Source organism: Crocuta crocuta, unplaced genomic scaffold (genome assembly GCF_008692635.1).
Source record: "Crocuta crocuta isolate KB4526 unplaced genomic scaffold, BGI_CrCroc_1.0 scaffold139, whole genome shotgun sequence".
Taxonomy (NCBI): domain Eukaryota; kingdom Metazoa; phylum Chordata; class Mammalia; order Carnivora; family Hyaenidae; genus Crocuta; species Crocuta crocuta.
The window spans coordinates 2,611,601-2,626,641 of record NW_027533258.1 but is presented as its reverse complement, the minus strand read 5'-3'; the positions used below and the strand labels follow the sequence as shown (position 1 = coordinate 2,626,641).

General features: G+C 46.0%; 1 protein-coding gene across 4 annotated transcripts in view; it reads right to left on the bottom strand.

Moving 5' to 3' along the window:
• Positions 1-14,488, bottom strand: part of SPECC1 (sperm antigen with calponin homology and coiled-coil domains 1) — a 193,578-nt gene extending 179,090 nt beyond the window's left edge. For all 4 annotated transcript variants that reach the window (XM_077746558.1, XM_077746561.1, XM_077746560.1 and 1 more), the window contains exons 1-2: positions 14,342-14,488; positions 5,067-5,202 (exon numbers count right to left, since the gene is read on the bottom strand). In XM_077746558.1, the coding sequence (XP_077602684.1) occupies positions 5,067-5,202; positions 14,342-14,488 (283 nt within the window). The remainder of the gene's footprint in view (positions 1-5,066; positions 5,203-14,341) is intronic.
• Positions 14,489-15,041: the final 553 nt, after the last annotated feature.

Below are 15,041 nucleotides of genomic sequence, written 5' to 3'. Positions count from 1 at the left end.
AAAAAAAAAAAACCCTCAAAAAACAAAACAACAACAACAACAACAACAAAAAAACCCAAAAAACCTTTAGGTTATGACCTGTATTTACTCTATTTTTAATTTTTTTTTAATGTTTTATTTATTTCTAGGAGAGAGAGAGAGAGAGACAGCGTGAGCAGGGGAGGGTCAGAGAGAGAGGGAGTCACAGACTGAAATAGGCTCCAGGCTCTGAGCTGGCAGTCAGCACAGAGCCCGACGTGGGGCTCGAACCCATGAACCGCGAGATCATGACCTAAGCGAAAGTCGGACACTTAACTGACTAAGCCACCCAGGCGCCCCTACTCTATTTTTAATTTTTAAAGCATTGTATGGATTTTTTTTTTTAATTTCAAACAGTATAGAAAGATTTCATATGAAGTCTCTTTCCCCCACCACTTTTGATCCTGGTAACTCCTCAAAGGTAACCGTTTTTATATCCCTCCAGGAAAAAAAAAGTTATGATTTCAAATTCAGTATTAACGTATATTTGAAAAAAGTAAATGAGATCATACTATAAGCACCATGTGATTTTCCCCACTGAGTAATGTACTTTGGTCTTTTCCTGTTGGTTACATACAAATCTACTGTGTCCATTTTCATAGCTGCATACTATTCCACAGCATCAAAATTGCGTTATGCAACCCGCTCTGTACTGATACACACTTAGGTGTTTCCAGTGTTTTACTATCATAAGAATGCCACAACTGTCCATATATATTTTCATCCTTTTTCAAGAAAATCAGTAATATTAAATGCTGAGTAGCAGAAATTCTTGGTGAAAGATTATACATATTCCAAATGCAGACAGATGCTATCAAACTGTCTTTGGATATCAAAAGCATGGGGAGTGCCGGATTCCTACACCCTTAAGAATGCCAGAAATTGTCAACCACTTTCAGTTTTGCTAATTTATTAGAGGAAATAGTATATCTGTCTACTTATTGCGTTGGCTTACCTTTCTTTAGCTATATGTGAGACTTCGCATTTTCCAGTGGCTATATTTTTTTGTGTGGACTATTCATTTTTCCATTGTACTATTTTTCTTTCTTGTTGATTTATATAAACTCTTTGGAAATAAGCCCTTTGTTACACGTATTGCAAATGGCTTCCTCTTTTTACAAGGCAGTTTTTTATATTTATGTGATTTTTCATCTTTTCTTATATGGTTTCTGTGTTTAGTCCTACTTAGAAAGGCCCTTCCAAGGTCAAGACTACAAATTGACTCTGATGTTTTTCCTCTTTGCACATTCATGGTTTCACTTTTTAAGATCTAAATCTTTAATCCACTCGGAATTTATTTTGATGACAGGGACGAGATAAGAATCCAGTTTTATTTTTTTTTCTAAAGACTCAGTCATTACTTTTTAAATATTTTTTTAGTGTTTCTTTATTTATTTTAAGAGAGAATGAGCACAAGCAGGGGTTGGGGGTAGAGAGAGAGGGAGAGAGAATCCCAAGCAGGCTCCGTGCTGTCAGTGCAGAGCCCAATGTGGGGTTCACTCTCACGAACCGAGGGATCATAACCTGAGCCAACATCAAGAGCCGGCCGCTTAACCAACTGAGCCACCCAGGTGCCCCATCAATCAGTCATTACTTTTGAATGAATTATCAGTCTTGATACAAGATGCCACTTTATCCTGTAGTATCCTATAGTATATATAGGATATATGTATATATATACACATATACACACCACTCCAGTGTAATCTGGTCTTTCTCTCTTGTCCACTGAACTGCTTATTTGTTCTCTAGTTCCAAGATGCTTAAACTTAGTACCTTTATTACTGTTTTTTAGGAATTTTCTTATTATTGTAGAATATTTAGTCTTCTAGGTCAGGGCCTATTAACGTCTTGAGCTGGATAGTTCTTTATTGTGGGGGGCTGTCCCATGAGTTTAGCAGCCTCCCTGACCTCCAACCACTAGATGTCAGCAGCAACCCCCTAATTATGAAAATCAAAAATGTCTATAACATTGTCAATTGTTCCTTGGGTTAGGGTGGAGGGCAAGCGGGCCCCCAGTTGGGAACCACTGTTTTAGATAAACCCAGTATCATTTTCCCAGTGTTTGCACCCCCAGTTTGCACCTGCCGATATCTTCATCAGGATAAAAAGGAATTCATAAAGTAATTTAGACAATATTATTATATTTAAGATATTATACTTACTAAAGTTAATATCTATTATATTTAATCTTCCTATTCAAGAACCATGTATATCCTTCTACTTATTTATGTCTCCTTTTATGCCCTTCAAAAGAGGTTTAAGATTTTTTAGGAAATACAGTCTCTTGGGTGCCTGGGTAGCTCAGTCGTCAAGCATCTGACTTTGGCTCAGGTCATGATCTCATAAGCTCGTGTCCCACTTCAGGTGAGCATGAGCCCCGCTTCGGGTAAAATATGAGCCCTAGGTGAGCCTTGTTTTCTCTATCTCTCTCTCTGTCTCTCTCTCTGTCCCTCACTCACTTGCACCCTCCCCCTAAAAAAAGTCTTTTATAATATTAAGTTTATTCCTATATATATTTTACCTTTTACATTCTTTTATAAATGGGATTTCTTGTGTTATTCATCTTTTCCAACCAGTCACTGATAAGAAAGTGATTTATATTTTATATTCTACAACCAACCACACACTAAACTCTTATCGTATCTAATAGATTTGCAGGACATTCTGAGTTTTTTCTAATGATAAAACATTTGGGAAATTCTAAGTAGTCTTCTAAGCATACAGTGTTATTCTGCATAAAATCATCATTTTGTTTCCTCGTTTCTAATATTTATGTAGCTACTGTTCTTCTGTCTCACTGTCTTGGTTAATACTTGCAGAAAAATTTAGTTGACAGTGGTAATGATGGACAGTCTTTTTTTTTAGGTTTATTTTTATTTATTTTTGAGAGATAGATAGAGAGCAGGCAGGGGAGGGGCAGAGAGAGAGAGGGAGACAGAATCCCAAGCAGGCTCCATGCTACCAGCGCAGAGCCCAATGCAGGGTCTGAACTCACAAACCATGAGATCATGACCTGAGCCAAAATGAAGTCGGATGCTTAACCGACTAAGCCACCCAGGCGCCTCCAGTGATGGGCAATCTTGAATCATTCTTGATTTTAATAGGAATACTTCCAGGGTTCCACCATTGAGGACAGTTCTGGCTTTGGTTTGAGGTATATATATCTTATACCGCTAGACAATCCATACATTTATAGCCTACCAAAAGTTTTGTTTTTAAAACAGAAAGATTGCTAATTTTGCCAAATGCGGCTTCCATCTCTATCAAAATGACCAATGGCTCTCCTTCCTTGGTCTATTAATATTGTACAATAGGTTATATTACTAAGTTTCCAGATATTAAGGCTTTCTTGGCATAAATCCACTTGGTTACAACATACAGTATTATTTTCTTAATTTCTTATAGAATTCTATTTGCTAACATTTCGAGCCCACGTTTTTTTAAGTTTATTTATTTACTTTGGCGGGGGCAGAGAGAGAGAGGGAGAGAGAGAATCCCAAGTAGGCTCCACACTGTCAGCGAGGAACCCCATGTGGGGCTTAAACTCAAGAACCGTCAGATCATGACCTGAGCCAAAATCCAGAGTCAGACTCTTACCCAACTGAGCCACCCAGGTGCCCCTCAATCTCACATTTTACATCAATATTTGAGAGTGAGGTCTTTCTGTCATTGGGTTTTTTAATGGCGTTTTGTCAACTTTTGAAACTCATGTTTAGGCTAGTGTGATAGAAAGAAGTTGTACTTCTTCCATTTGTTGTATTTTAAAAACCAAATGTATGTATTTAGCATGAAAGTAGTCTTTAAAATGGTAAAACCACTGTATAAAAGCATGAGGTCCTTACATTAAAAAAAAAAAAAAAAGTCACATGTATTCTCCATAGATTCAACTTTTGAAAACTGAGTACATTAAAACACGCCTTTGGAAAGCTAATCTGGATTGTGGTATCTTATGCAGACGCAAAACTCTTTAAGTATACTACCATTCGACCTCCATTATAAAGTAATAATGACATATTTCAGTCTTTTCCCATTTCAGGCAATTCAGCACTGCATGGAGATCTGCATTATAGCAGCTGGGCCATGGGAACTGTAGATTTCTCACGCAAACCAAAAGGAAAGCAGACACATTCCTGGTGTTTGATGCTTTCCATGCTCTGAACTCATATGTAATGGTTAAAAAAAAACCCTTTTCTGATTCTCAGAAAACTAGGAAAACTGAGAAAGTTCACGGGTTCCCGTGGCCACCGCCTTTAGGTAAGGATCTTCCCGACTTCCACGGGGCCCGGAAGGCTGTCGTCCACCACCTCCGTGAGACAACTACAGGGTTCACTCACTCATCCAATACGCATCTCACACCAAGACAACCCCAGAGCCGACACCAGCTTGCCTGGACCCGGAGGGATCACACACACACACACACACACACGGGAGGACACTAGACGGACAGGCGGAACCACGGCACTCCTCACAACCTTTTTTTCCTTCTCAGTCTCCTCACAGGATGTAAACCCCCTGTGGGCAGGGATGTCGCTGCCTCCACCCCTTCCTGGCCCAGAGTAAGGGCCAGTGAGACATCTCTGAGCAGGGGAGGGAGGCAGGAATCATTGAAGGTTTTTCTTAACACCAAGATGAATGGCCTGGTTAGGTCCCTTGTACCCAGGTCCCTCCAGCCTGAGTCCCTGCAGCCTGAGTCCCTCCTCCCTGAGTCCCTCCTGCCTGGGGCCCTCCTCCCTTAGTCTCTCCTCCCTGAGTCCCTCCTCCCTGGGTCCCTCCTCCCTGGGTCCCTCCTCCCTGAGTCCCTCCTGCCTGAGTCCCTCCTGCCTGGGTCCCTCCACTCTGAGTCCCTCCTGCCTGGGTCCCTCCTGCCTGGGTCCCTCCTGCCTGAGTCCCTCCTCCTTGAGTCCCTCCTGCCTGAGTCCCTCCTCTCTGAGTCCCTCCTCCCTGAGTCCCTCCTGCCTGGGGCCCTGCTCCCTTAGTCCCTCCTCCCTGAGTCCCTCCTCCCCGGGGCCCTCCAAGCCGTGCTCTCGGACCTGGGTCCTTCCTACCTGGGTTGCTCCTCAGGCGGCTCTCAGCAAGCTCGGAGATGGCTCCGGCCGTCGAAGTCTTTTTCAGCCGAACCCCCCCAGAAGCGGCCGTACTCCCCGGTTTGTTGAGCATGTCCTCGCTGCTGGCCCTCTTGAGCTGAGAGGCGGAGGACGAAAACGTACAGCGTCAGTAAGGAGTGCTATAGAGCGAGACAGGCCGGAGCGGCCCCACCCGCCCCGTGGTTAAGATGCCGTGATGGCACTGGAGGAGTGTCCCAGTGGGAAGTGGAAGCCCGCAAAGCTAGACAAACCTGTGTCTCTCGTTTACAGGTTGGAGTATGACCTTCCGTTAGTGTTTCAAAGAATATTATAAGATGGTGGGTGAGTATTACCCATCATGTCACGCTTCAAATAATGTTTTTTTAAAAAGCTGCATTCCTGAGCCTGGATGGCTCAGTTGGTTGAGCGTCAGACTTCGGCTCAGGTCACGATCTCACAGTGTGTGAGTTCAAGCCCTGCATGGGGCTCTCTGCTGTAAAGCCCGTTTCGGATCCTCTGTCCTCCTCTCTCTCTGCACCTCCCCTCCTCACACTCTATATAAAACAAAAACAAAAAAAACTGTTTTCCTGGGTAAAAAAAATTTTTTTGAGGGGCGCCTGGGTGGCTCAGTCAGTTAAGCGTCCGACTTCAGCTCAGGTCATGATCTCACGTGGGTTCCAGCTCCGCATCGGGCTCTGTGCTGACAGCTCAGAGCCTGGAGCCTGCTTTGGATTCTGTGTCTTCCTCTCTCTCTGTCCCTCCCCTGCTCATGTTGTCTCTCTCTCTCAGAAATAAATAAAACAGTAAAAAAATTTTTTTTCAATTGTTTTTTGAAAAATGGGAGCTGATAAAAAAAGAACTGTGAGGTCCACAAAAGGCAAGATAGGGTAGGTGCAGAAAATTCAGGGGCAACAAAAAATAGCTTAAAATACACACCCCAGTTATAGAGATGTATGTGTGTGTATATATATATATATATATGTACATGTATACATATGTATGAATACATGCACATACACATGCATGGAGGAAGGAGAAGGAAGACAAGAAACGATCTGATTATGTACTATGTGCTCCATACCAGGCCCTTCGTGTATGATCTCACATAGACGTGGGCAAAGGGAAGAAAGGAACTTTCCTGGAGGCCAGAAGAGCACTGCTTATGGAGACAGAAAGAAAGCAGAACCCCTCTGCTCCTTTTCTGCTTTCTTCCCTGTCACGAAACCAGGAAAACAAATATGTGTTAAAAGGAATTAAAATCCAAGATGGGGAGCCCCTCAATGAGCTCACAGTTCTGGCCCAAGTAAATTACACTCAGGGTTAGTGAGAGACATCGCGAATACATTTTCTCAACCACCGTAAGTATTCTTGAAAGAACATTCCTGAAGACGGATAGTGCTAGAAGACGGAAGCCATCCTGAATATATCTGGAGAGAGCAGTGTGAGAAAGCCCTCAAATCAACGGAGGCGTGGGGCAGGCAGCCCCTGCCCCCCACATGGGCTGAGAGCCCAAAGGCCCTGCCCATCCTGATCCACTGGCTTTGGGGTCATTCACTGAAGGTTAGGTGTTTAAATATTTGGGGTCATTCACTGAAGGTTAGGTGTTTAAATATTTGCACAACTAAAAAATTTTTCCAGTTTTGCATTGTTTAGATTTCAGGGTATTGCTACACACACCCCAGAATGGCTTGAAAGAGAAGAAAAAAGAAAAAGAAAAGAAAAGAAACCCCAAACCACGTGTTGCTGAGGTTGTGAAGCAAAGGGAACTCTGCTGCTCTGCTCGCAGGACTACGGACTGGTCCGCCCCATTGGAAGCTGGCAATACTGACTAGAGCTGAATATTTGGACCCCGTGATTCAGCCATCCCACTCCTAAATCTATACCCCAGAGAGAAATGGGGACATAGGTTCACTAAGAGAACATTCACGGCAGCTTTATTTATGATAGACCCAAAATAATACAATCCAAATGTCCACCCTCAGGAGAAGGGGCAAAGTAAACAATGACTTAGTAGACAACAGAAAGTACACAGTAAAAAAAAAAAGGAATTACTGATACACTAATAGATGAATGGATCCCCTACAGAGATGCCAAGTGAAAGAAACTAGACAAAAGAGTATACACTTCCTGATTTCCTTTTAATTTTTAATTCTTTTTAAAGTTTTATTTCTGAGAGACAGCGAGAGAGACAGAGTGAGTAGGGGAGGGTTGGAGAGAGACGGAGACACAGAATCCGAAGCCGGCTCCAGCCTCTAAGCAAGCTGTCAGCACAGAGCGAGAAGCAGGGCTCAAACCCAAGAACCAGGAGGTCATAGCCTGAGCCAAAGTCAGACACTTAACCGACTGAGCCACCCAGGCACCCCTTCCTGATTTCATTTTTACGAACTAAAAGCCAAATGAAGGTGCTAGAAGTCAAAATAGTGGTTCCCTCTGGGGGTGTTACTGACTGGGAAGGGATCTTCTGGGGGCGCGGAATGTTCTATCTATATCCTGACTTGGTGGTGGTTATACAGATATCAGCACATGTAAAAATTCAAAGTGCTGTACAGCTAAGACTAAGATTAATGCACCCCACATACTTTATTCTAAGTGTGTCTGGCTTCAACAAAAAATGAAAGGAAAATGAGGGGATGGGTTATAATTTGGGTGAAATCTTGGTTCCACACCTGCAAATGCTACTACTTTTTTCCTTTTTCCCCCATTGTTATTTTAGAGATTTTTTTTATTGTGGTAAAATACATGTGACACAAAATGTGCCATTTTAAATGTACATGTCAGTGGCGTTATATACATTCGCACCGTTCAGTAACCATCACCACCCAATGTCGACCTCTGGGACTTTTCCACCATCACAAAGTGAGGCTCTACTGATGAAACAATAATTCCCCGTCGCTTTCTACAGGAGGGAAGATAGTGGGGGCCTCTGCATGGCTCGGTCAGTTAAGCGTCGGACTTCAGCTCAGGTCATGATCTCACGGTTCATGAGTTCAAGCCCTGTTGGGCCCTGTGCTGACAGCTCAGGCCCTGGAGGCTGCTTCGGATTCTGTGTCTCCCTCTCTCTGCCCCTCCTCCACTCATACTATGTCTCTTTGTCTCTCCCTTGAAAATAAATAAACATTAAAATTTTTTTTAAAAAAGGGAAGATGGTAAAAATCTTAAGATTAGCCCAGAAGTTCTGGTCTTCAAACAAATTCTTTAGGTAAAAACAAATAGCTAATACAGAAAGGATGATTGATATATATTTCCAGTCACTAGAAGTGAGTGGAACCATAGTTTCTGGCCAATTGCACCAACCCCTTAAAAAAGGACTAAATATGGCACCTGGATTGTGGCGGAGGTCAGTCCATTGCCCTTCTTTTATTTATTTATTAGTATTGTTTTTAATGTTTATTTTTGAGAGAGAGAGAGAGAGTGTTAGTCAGGGAAGGGAAGAGAGAGAGGGAGACACAGAATCTGAAGCAGGCTCCAGGTTATGAGAGAGCCCAACGCAGGACTTGAACTCACAGCCGGCAAGATCATGACCTGAGCAGAGGGTGGACTCTTAACCGACTGAGCCCCCCAGGCGCCCCACTCCACTGCCCTTCCTCTGGGGACTCCAGTATTGTTTTTCTACCTCCTGTCTCAGAGTGGCACGGATTCCTGCACTCCATTTCTCTATGTGTGTTTAGCGCTAAATGACAATAGTTCATGATGTCAGCAACTTTTTCTCAGTAGAAAAAAACTATTATTCGCTCTGCCTGGATGCCTCCCAGGGTCTCCAAAGAAAATCAATTCTGATTTGAGATTTTGAAAATTCCCTAGACAAACACGTCAAGTGAAAAAGGGAAATCGTCCCACTTAAGGGGGTTTCTAAGGCAATAATGCACACAATGTGCACTTGGTTTTGTTTTCCTCCATCTGATTCCCCGATGGTACTAGGATCGGTAAGTCAGGTGCAAAGTGTGGAATGATCTAAGGCCACAGCAAAAGGCCAGGAGAGCAAAGGCTTGGTCTGCAAACCAGAACAGGGAATCCAAAATGGGAGGACAGCCTCCCTCCCACCACCCCTTACCCCGGGCCACCCACCGGGGCCCCAAGTGAAACTGCCTCCCGCAAGCCCCCCACGGCCTCCACCCACCTCCACACTCTGGGCGTGGCGCCCATGGGGTAGAGCTCGCTCCCCCCACCCACCGTTGCGTCAGAGCTCCGTCCTTGATGAGATGACAGGCGGCGGAGGCCACAGAGGACCGGATTCAGCAAGCGGTGGGGGACTTCCCCCTTCGTGGTCCCACTGTGTGTTATAAATAGATCTGGTCCCGTCCTTTCCAGGCAGAAGGACACATCTGATGTGCCACAGGCCACCAGCACGTTATCGCCTTGGCAGGCAGCGTGCGGACTTTGGACGACAGTAAGGCTTTTACAGGGAGCACCTCGTTTCCCCTGGGCCCTCCACAAGGAATCCCATCTGAGAAAGATTTACTGCTCAGAAGCTCTCCCCGGAGGCGGGCCGTATAGACAGAAAACTGGTCCTTCTTGTCCTCTGAGGCAAACCTCTTCCTCTATCACTATTTTCTGGCTGCCGCATCAGACACGGAAAGCTACTTGTCTTAGCAGTTCTTGTGCTTTCTCTATTCATAGCTGCATTTGGGGCTTGGTTTCCTGGTCACCGAATGTGGCTTCGGCACTGCTTGAGATGTCTGGGTTTGTTACAGAAGATCCCAAGGCAGGTATGCGCTCCTTTGATATGTTTAGTAAGTATTTTCAGTAATGCTTCCACTGATATTTGAGCCGCTGAGCACCTGTGCGTGAAAGCTTACAAAGGGAAAAAGTTTAAATCGCTCACAGATTAATGTAACTAAGAAATTCCTCTCAATTCCACAAAGGCGGAGACCGGTAGAATCCGAAGCTCTAAAATCGCACATAACCTAATCCCCTCTTCAAAGGAAGAAAACATGTTATGGTTGGAGCAGCGGCTCTCAAACTTGGGGTGCGTCAGAATCCTTGAGGGGGCTTGTTAAAGTGCAGACGGCTGCCCACACCCCAGACTCCGATCTGCCTACCACCACCGACTTTCTGATTCTACAGTCTGAGGCGAGGCCTGAGAATCTGCATTTCTAGCAAGTTCCCTCCCAGTGGATGCTGATGCAGCTGATCTGCGGCCCACATCTGAGAGCCAGTGGCTTAGCACAGCACTGTTGATGTAAATATAATTCCTGCCACATACGTCTAGTAGCCACATTAAAAGAACAGAATGAGGGGTGCGTGGGTGGCTCAGTCAGTTGAGGATCCGGCTCTTGATTTCAGCTCAGTTCATGATCTCATGATTCTGGGGATCAAGCCCAGCACTGGGCTCTGCGCTGACGGCATGAAGCCCGCTTGGGATTTTCTCTCCCTTTCTCTGGCCCTCCTCTCCTTGTGCTGGCTCTCTTTCACTATAAATAAACTTAAAAAAAATTTTTTTAAAGAGTAAAATGAAAGGTAAAATTAATGTTAAAAATATATTTCCTTAACCCAACACACTCAAAATATTATCAATCAATGTGAAATATATTAATGAGGCATTTTAGGCGCACGTGGGTGGCTCGGTTGGTTAAGCAGCTGATTCTTGATCTGGGCTCAGGTCATGATCTCACGCTTCATAAGTTCAAGCCCTACATCAGGAGGATTCTCTCTTCCTCTCCCTCTGCCCCTCCCCAGCTCACACTCTCCATCAAAATAAATAAATTTTAAAAAAATAAACAAAAAAAGTACCTATCACTGGCAGAAGCAACCAACATTTCATTGTTCTTAGGAAACCCTTCTAAGCTTCATAACTTATTATTAAACACTTTTTTTAAGTTTATTTTTTTATTTTGAGAGAGAGAGAGAGCATGCACACACATGCATAAGCAGGGGAGGGGCAGAGAGAGAGGGAGACAGAGAATCCCAAGCAGGCTCTGTACTGTCAGCATATAGTCAGACTCAGGGCTCGATCCCAACAACCGTTGAGATCATGACCTTAGCCAATATCAATAGGTGGGTGCTTAACCAGCTGAGCCACCCAGGCACCCCTAAACGCTGCTTTTAAAAACATTTTGACATATTCCAGAAGCTCTAGTGCTCTTAAGTATACATATTAACTTAAAATCTGCATTACAAATGTTTCCCAAAAAGGGGCGCCTGAGTGGCTCAGTCAGTTAAGCATCTGACTTCAGCTCAGCTCATGATCTCATTTGTGAGTTCGAGCCCCGCGTCAGGCTCTGTGCTGACAGCTCTGAGCCTGGAGCCTGCTTCGGATTCTGTGTCTCCCTCTCTCTCTCTGCCCCTCCCTCACTTGTGCTCTGTGTCTCTCTTTCTCTCAAAAATGAATAAATGTTAAAAACAATTTTTTAATGTTTCCCAAATGTGCTTTCTCGGTCAAGGAGAATAAAAGTAAAAGTCATGGAAATCATGAATCCAGGGCAATAGAATGATAAAGAAAGCTATGTGTAGATCCCTTTCTCCACATTTACTCCCCGGGACAGCTCCCTCGCTTGCCTGAGCTCTCACAGCTAGAAAGTGGTCGAGGCAGGATCCCCACTCGGCCTGGTCTGACCCACTCCCAGCCTGGGCTCCTCTCACTCCAGGCCACCCTCAAACGGCCGCTCCCGGCAGAGCCGGTGGACTGAGGCATTGGATGAACACTGAGTGCCCCCCAGGGAGCAGGTGCTATTCTAAGCGTGAGGGACAGAGCTGTGCTAGAAATGAATGAACACACCCTGCCCTCAGGAGGCTTACACTCTAGCTGTTGCTAGACCGATACTCCCCAAGCAGGTATGTGCGATGGTAGTAAGAGCTGAGGAGGAAAATAAGAGGGGTGAGGACGCTGTATGCGGGACCACTTTACAGTGAGTGGTCAGGGGTGACATCTGACAAAGTGACATTTGAGCAGAGACTTAAGGGAGAAGTGGCAGAGGTGCAGGGGTGGGGAGGAGAAATATTCTTGGCAGAAGGAGTGCGCCTGGCTCGTGGAGGGACGGTGCCACGGGCACCAGGAGACCGCGTGGCCCGAGCTCAGGGGACAGCAGTGACGTCTGAGAAGAAACAGGAGCTCCGGGCCATCACCGGCTACATCAAGGACTTTGCTTTTCACTCTGAGTGACAGGGGGAGCCCCGAGGGACTTCCCAACAGAGAGGTGACACGATAAATGCATTAGAAGGACAACTCTTGCACGTGCAGAGCACGGAACGTAGGGTGCGCAGACAAAGCACAGAGACCGCTGAGGAAGGCTGAGCAGGGAAGGTGGTGGGATGAGCCAGGTGGTCCCCAGGGCGGGGGTGGGAGTTGGCTGAAGGGGACATCGAGTCTGACGGTAGAAGCGATGATGTTCTGCTGACGGCCTGTGACATGTGAGAGAAGCAGGGCCCAGACGGGGCCATGGGATGTGCGCTCAAATGGAAAGATTCGTGAGGAGCATGTCTGGGGGCGGGAGAGGGGTCCGGGGAGGAATCCGTTTTGGACATGTTATGTTCTAGGTGCCTTTCAGATATATGAGAGGCGAGGTCACAGAAGCCGCTGGAGGCCACCTGGATGGAGACGCAAACTTGTATGTCACCCACTTACACAGCCGACCCTTGAACAGCACAGGGGTCGGGGGCCCAATCCTCATGTGGTCAAATGTCCACGTACAACTTATAACTCTCCACAGACTTTACTAATACCCTCCTATTGACCAGACGCCTTACCGATAATATAAACAGTCAATTAACATGTATTTTGCATGTGATATGTCTTACACACCGTATGCGTATAGTTAGGTGAGCTAGAGAGGAGAAACTGTGAAGGAAATCACAAGAGAATACAGATTTACGGTATTGTCATGTAAAAAATGGGCATATACGTGGACTCGTGAAGTTCAAACCCACGTTCAGGCGTCAACTGTAGTATTAAAATTCACAAGAACAGATGCTAACACCGAGAACGACTGTTCTCAATGGGGACAGTACTGACCCTCAGGGAATGTGTTGGAAACGGGGGGGGGGGGCATTTTTAGTCATCACTCCGATTGGTGGCACCACTCATATTTAATGGGTGGGAGAACGGGGAACCCAGATGTCCTACAATGCATGTGACAATCTTCCACAGATATTCACAAAGGTGCAGCACCTTTTTATCATTATCTGAGCCTTGAGTATCCCTTCGTTTTACATATAAAAGCGATGTGCTTCTGGGGCGCCCGGGGGGCTCAGTCACTTGAGCCTCTGACTCTTGATTGTGGCTCAGGTCGCGATCTCACAGTTCGTGGGTTCGAGCCCCACAGGGGGCTCTGTGCTGACGGTGTGGAGCCTGCTTGGGATTCTCTGTCTTCCTCTCTCTCTGCCCCCCCCCCTCAGAAATAAAGAAACATAAAAACAATGTTCTTCTGACCCAGTTTTAAGGACACACTGAACTAGGGAAGACTGCATTTTGCTTCAGAACTTTAGAGTGTTCACCATTTCCAAACAATCACATCACTCCCTCAACATCCTTAGGGGTGTTTGAGTCATCCACACGACGGGCTTGGGTCAGTCTGCATCACGGCTGCCACATCCGTGGTGCTCTGAGGGGTACCTCAGCTCCCTCGGCAGTCAGGCGCAGGCAAATGCAGATGGGAATACAGATCATTTAATCATAAACTAATTGCCTTTCAGTTTTCTTTTATCATTAGGATGTTATATTGATTCTCCAAAGCATGTGGGCAGGTAGGTTATAGTATCTCAGACTCTCATCTCTGGATCACAAGAGACGCTGGAAGAGAGATGAGGCCCCAGAACTACGCCCTGGGCCCGCCTGGTGTTGGAAACCCAGGGGGTGAGGACGTGCCGCCAGGGAGAGAGGAGGAAACTGAGGCAAGAAGGCATTCCCAGACAGAGGGCGCGATCAACGGTGTTCACACTGCTGATGGGCAATCAGGCAAGAACCAAGCACTGACAGCTCCATTTATCACGTCCGTGGAGCTCACGTCCGTGGTGACCTTGACCCCCACCTAGTGCGGTGCTGGGGCAAAACTCTCTCTGGAGAGTCCACATAATCCAGGACAGGGGATCCTAGTTTCTCTGTTAAACCTTTTGCACATTTCCTTTCTCCCCACCCCCAGGGCACCCCTGCCACCTCCCTTTGCTCTTGCTGCCTTGGGTCAGGATGGACTGGTTCTCCCAGGACCCTCCTTGGAGCCTCCTTTCTGGCCTTGAGAGGCCACCCGTCTCGCTTACTGCCCTCTTCAGTCCTCCCGCCCAGGGCCCCCCCGGGGCGCCTAGCAGCCGGGTGCTTCCAGCTGTACCTTGCTGAGCCGGGACTCGAAAGCCAGGGAGGTGGAGGACTTCGAGCTCTTCATGCCCGATGAGGCTGCCGGGAGGGGCCGCGTGCGGTCCGCCCCATGGCTGCCCGCTTTGATGACTGGGCTCCAGGCCTTGGCCGCGCTCCTCATGTTTGTCCTAGTGAGTCCGTCCTGCACGAGACCGGAAAGAAAAACGTGTGTCCACCACTTGAACATGCTGACTGACGTCGCAGAGTTCGCCCCCAGCCCCCCTCCACGCTCCCTCTCTTATCGTAGAGAACAAGGGCTTCTGATCGGACTTTAAGACGAGGATTCTACTCTGCAGAGGCCACCTTTGCACGAAGCTACTTTTTACAACTAATGCTGGCTTTTACCAAACTACTGAAAACGTACATGCAATATTATTGATGTTCTGACATTACTTTACAGCAAAATGAGAGCTCTGGGTTGCTCGGGGTATTACTATATTAGCATATGGTATAATACATGCTATTATTACACCATAGGATTAGACTATATACCCACACACTATATACCTATCCCCTTAAAACAGATCAGCTTGCATTCAGACCTACTATGTCCATAGGGCTTGCAGCGTAGGGTTGTTAATGGCATAACCTACCTAATTTTCAAATAGATATAAATGAATTACTTCCAAATTGGAGTTCATAGAAGCATAGCCTTTTCTTCTTTTTGGGCAAAG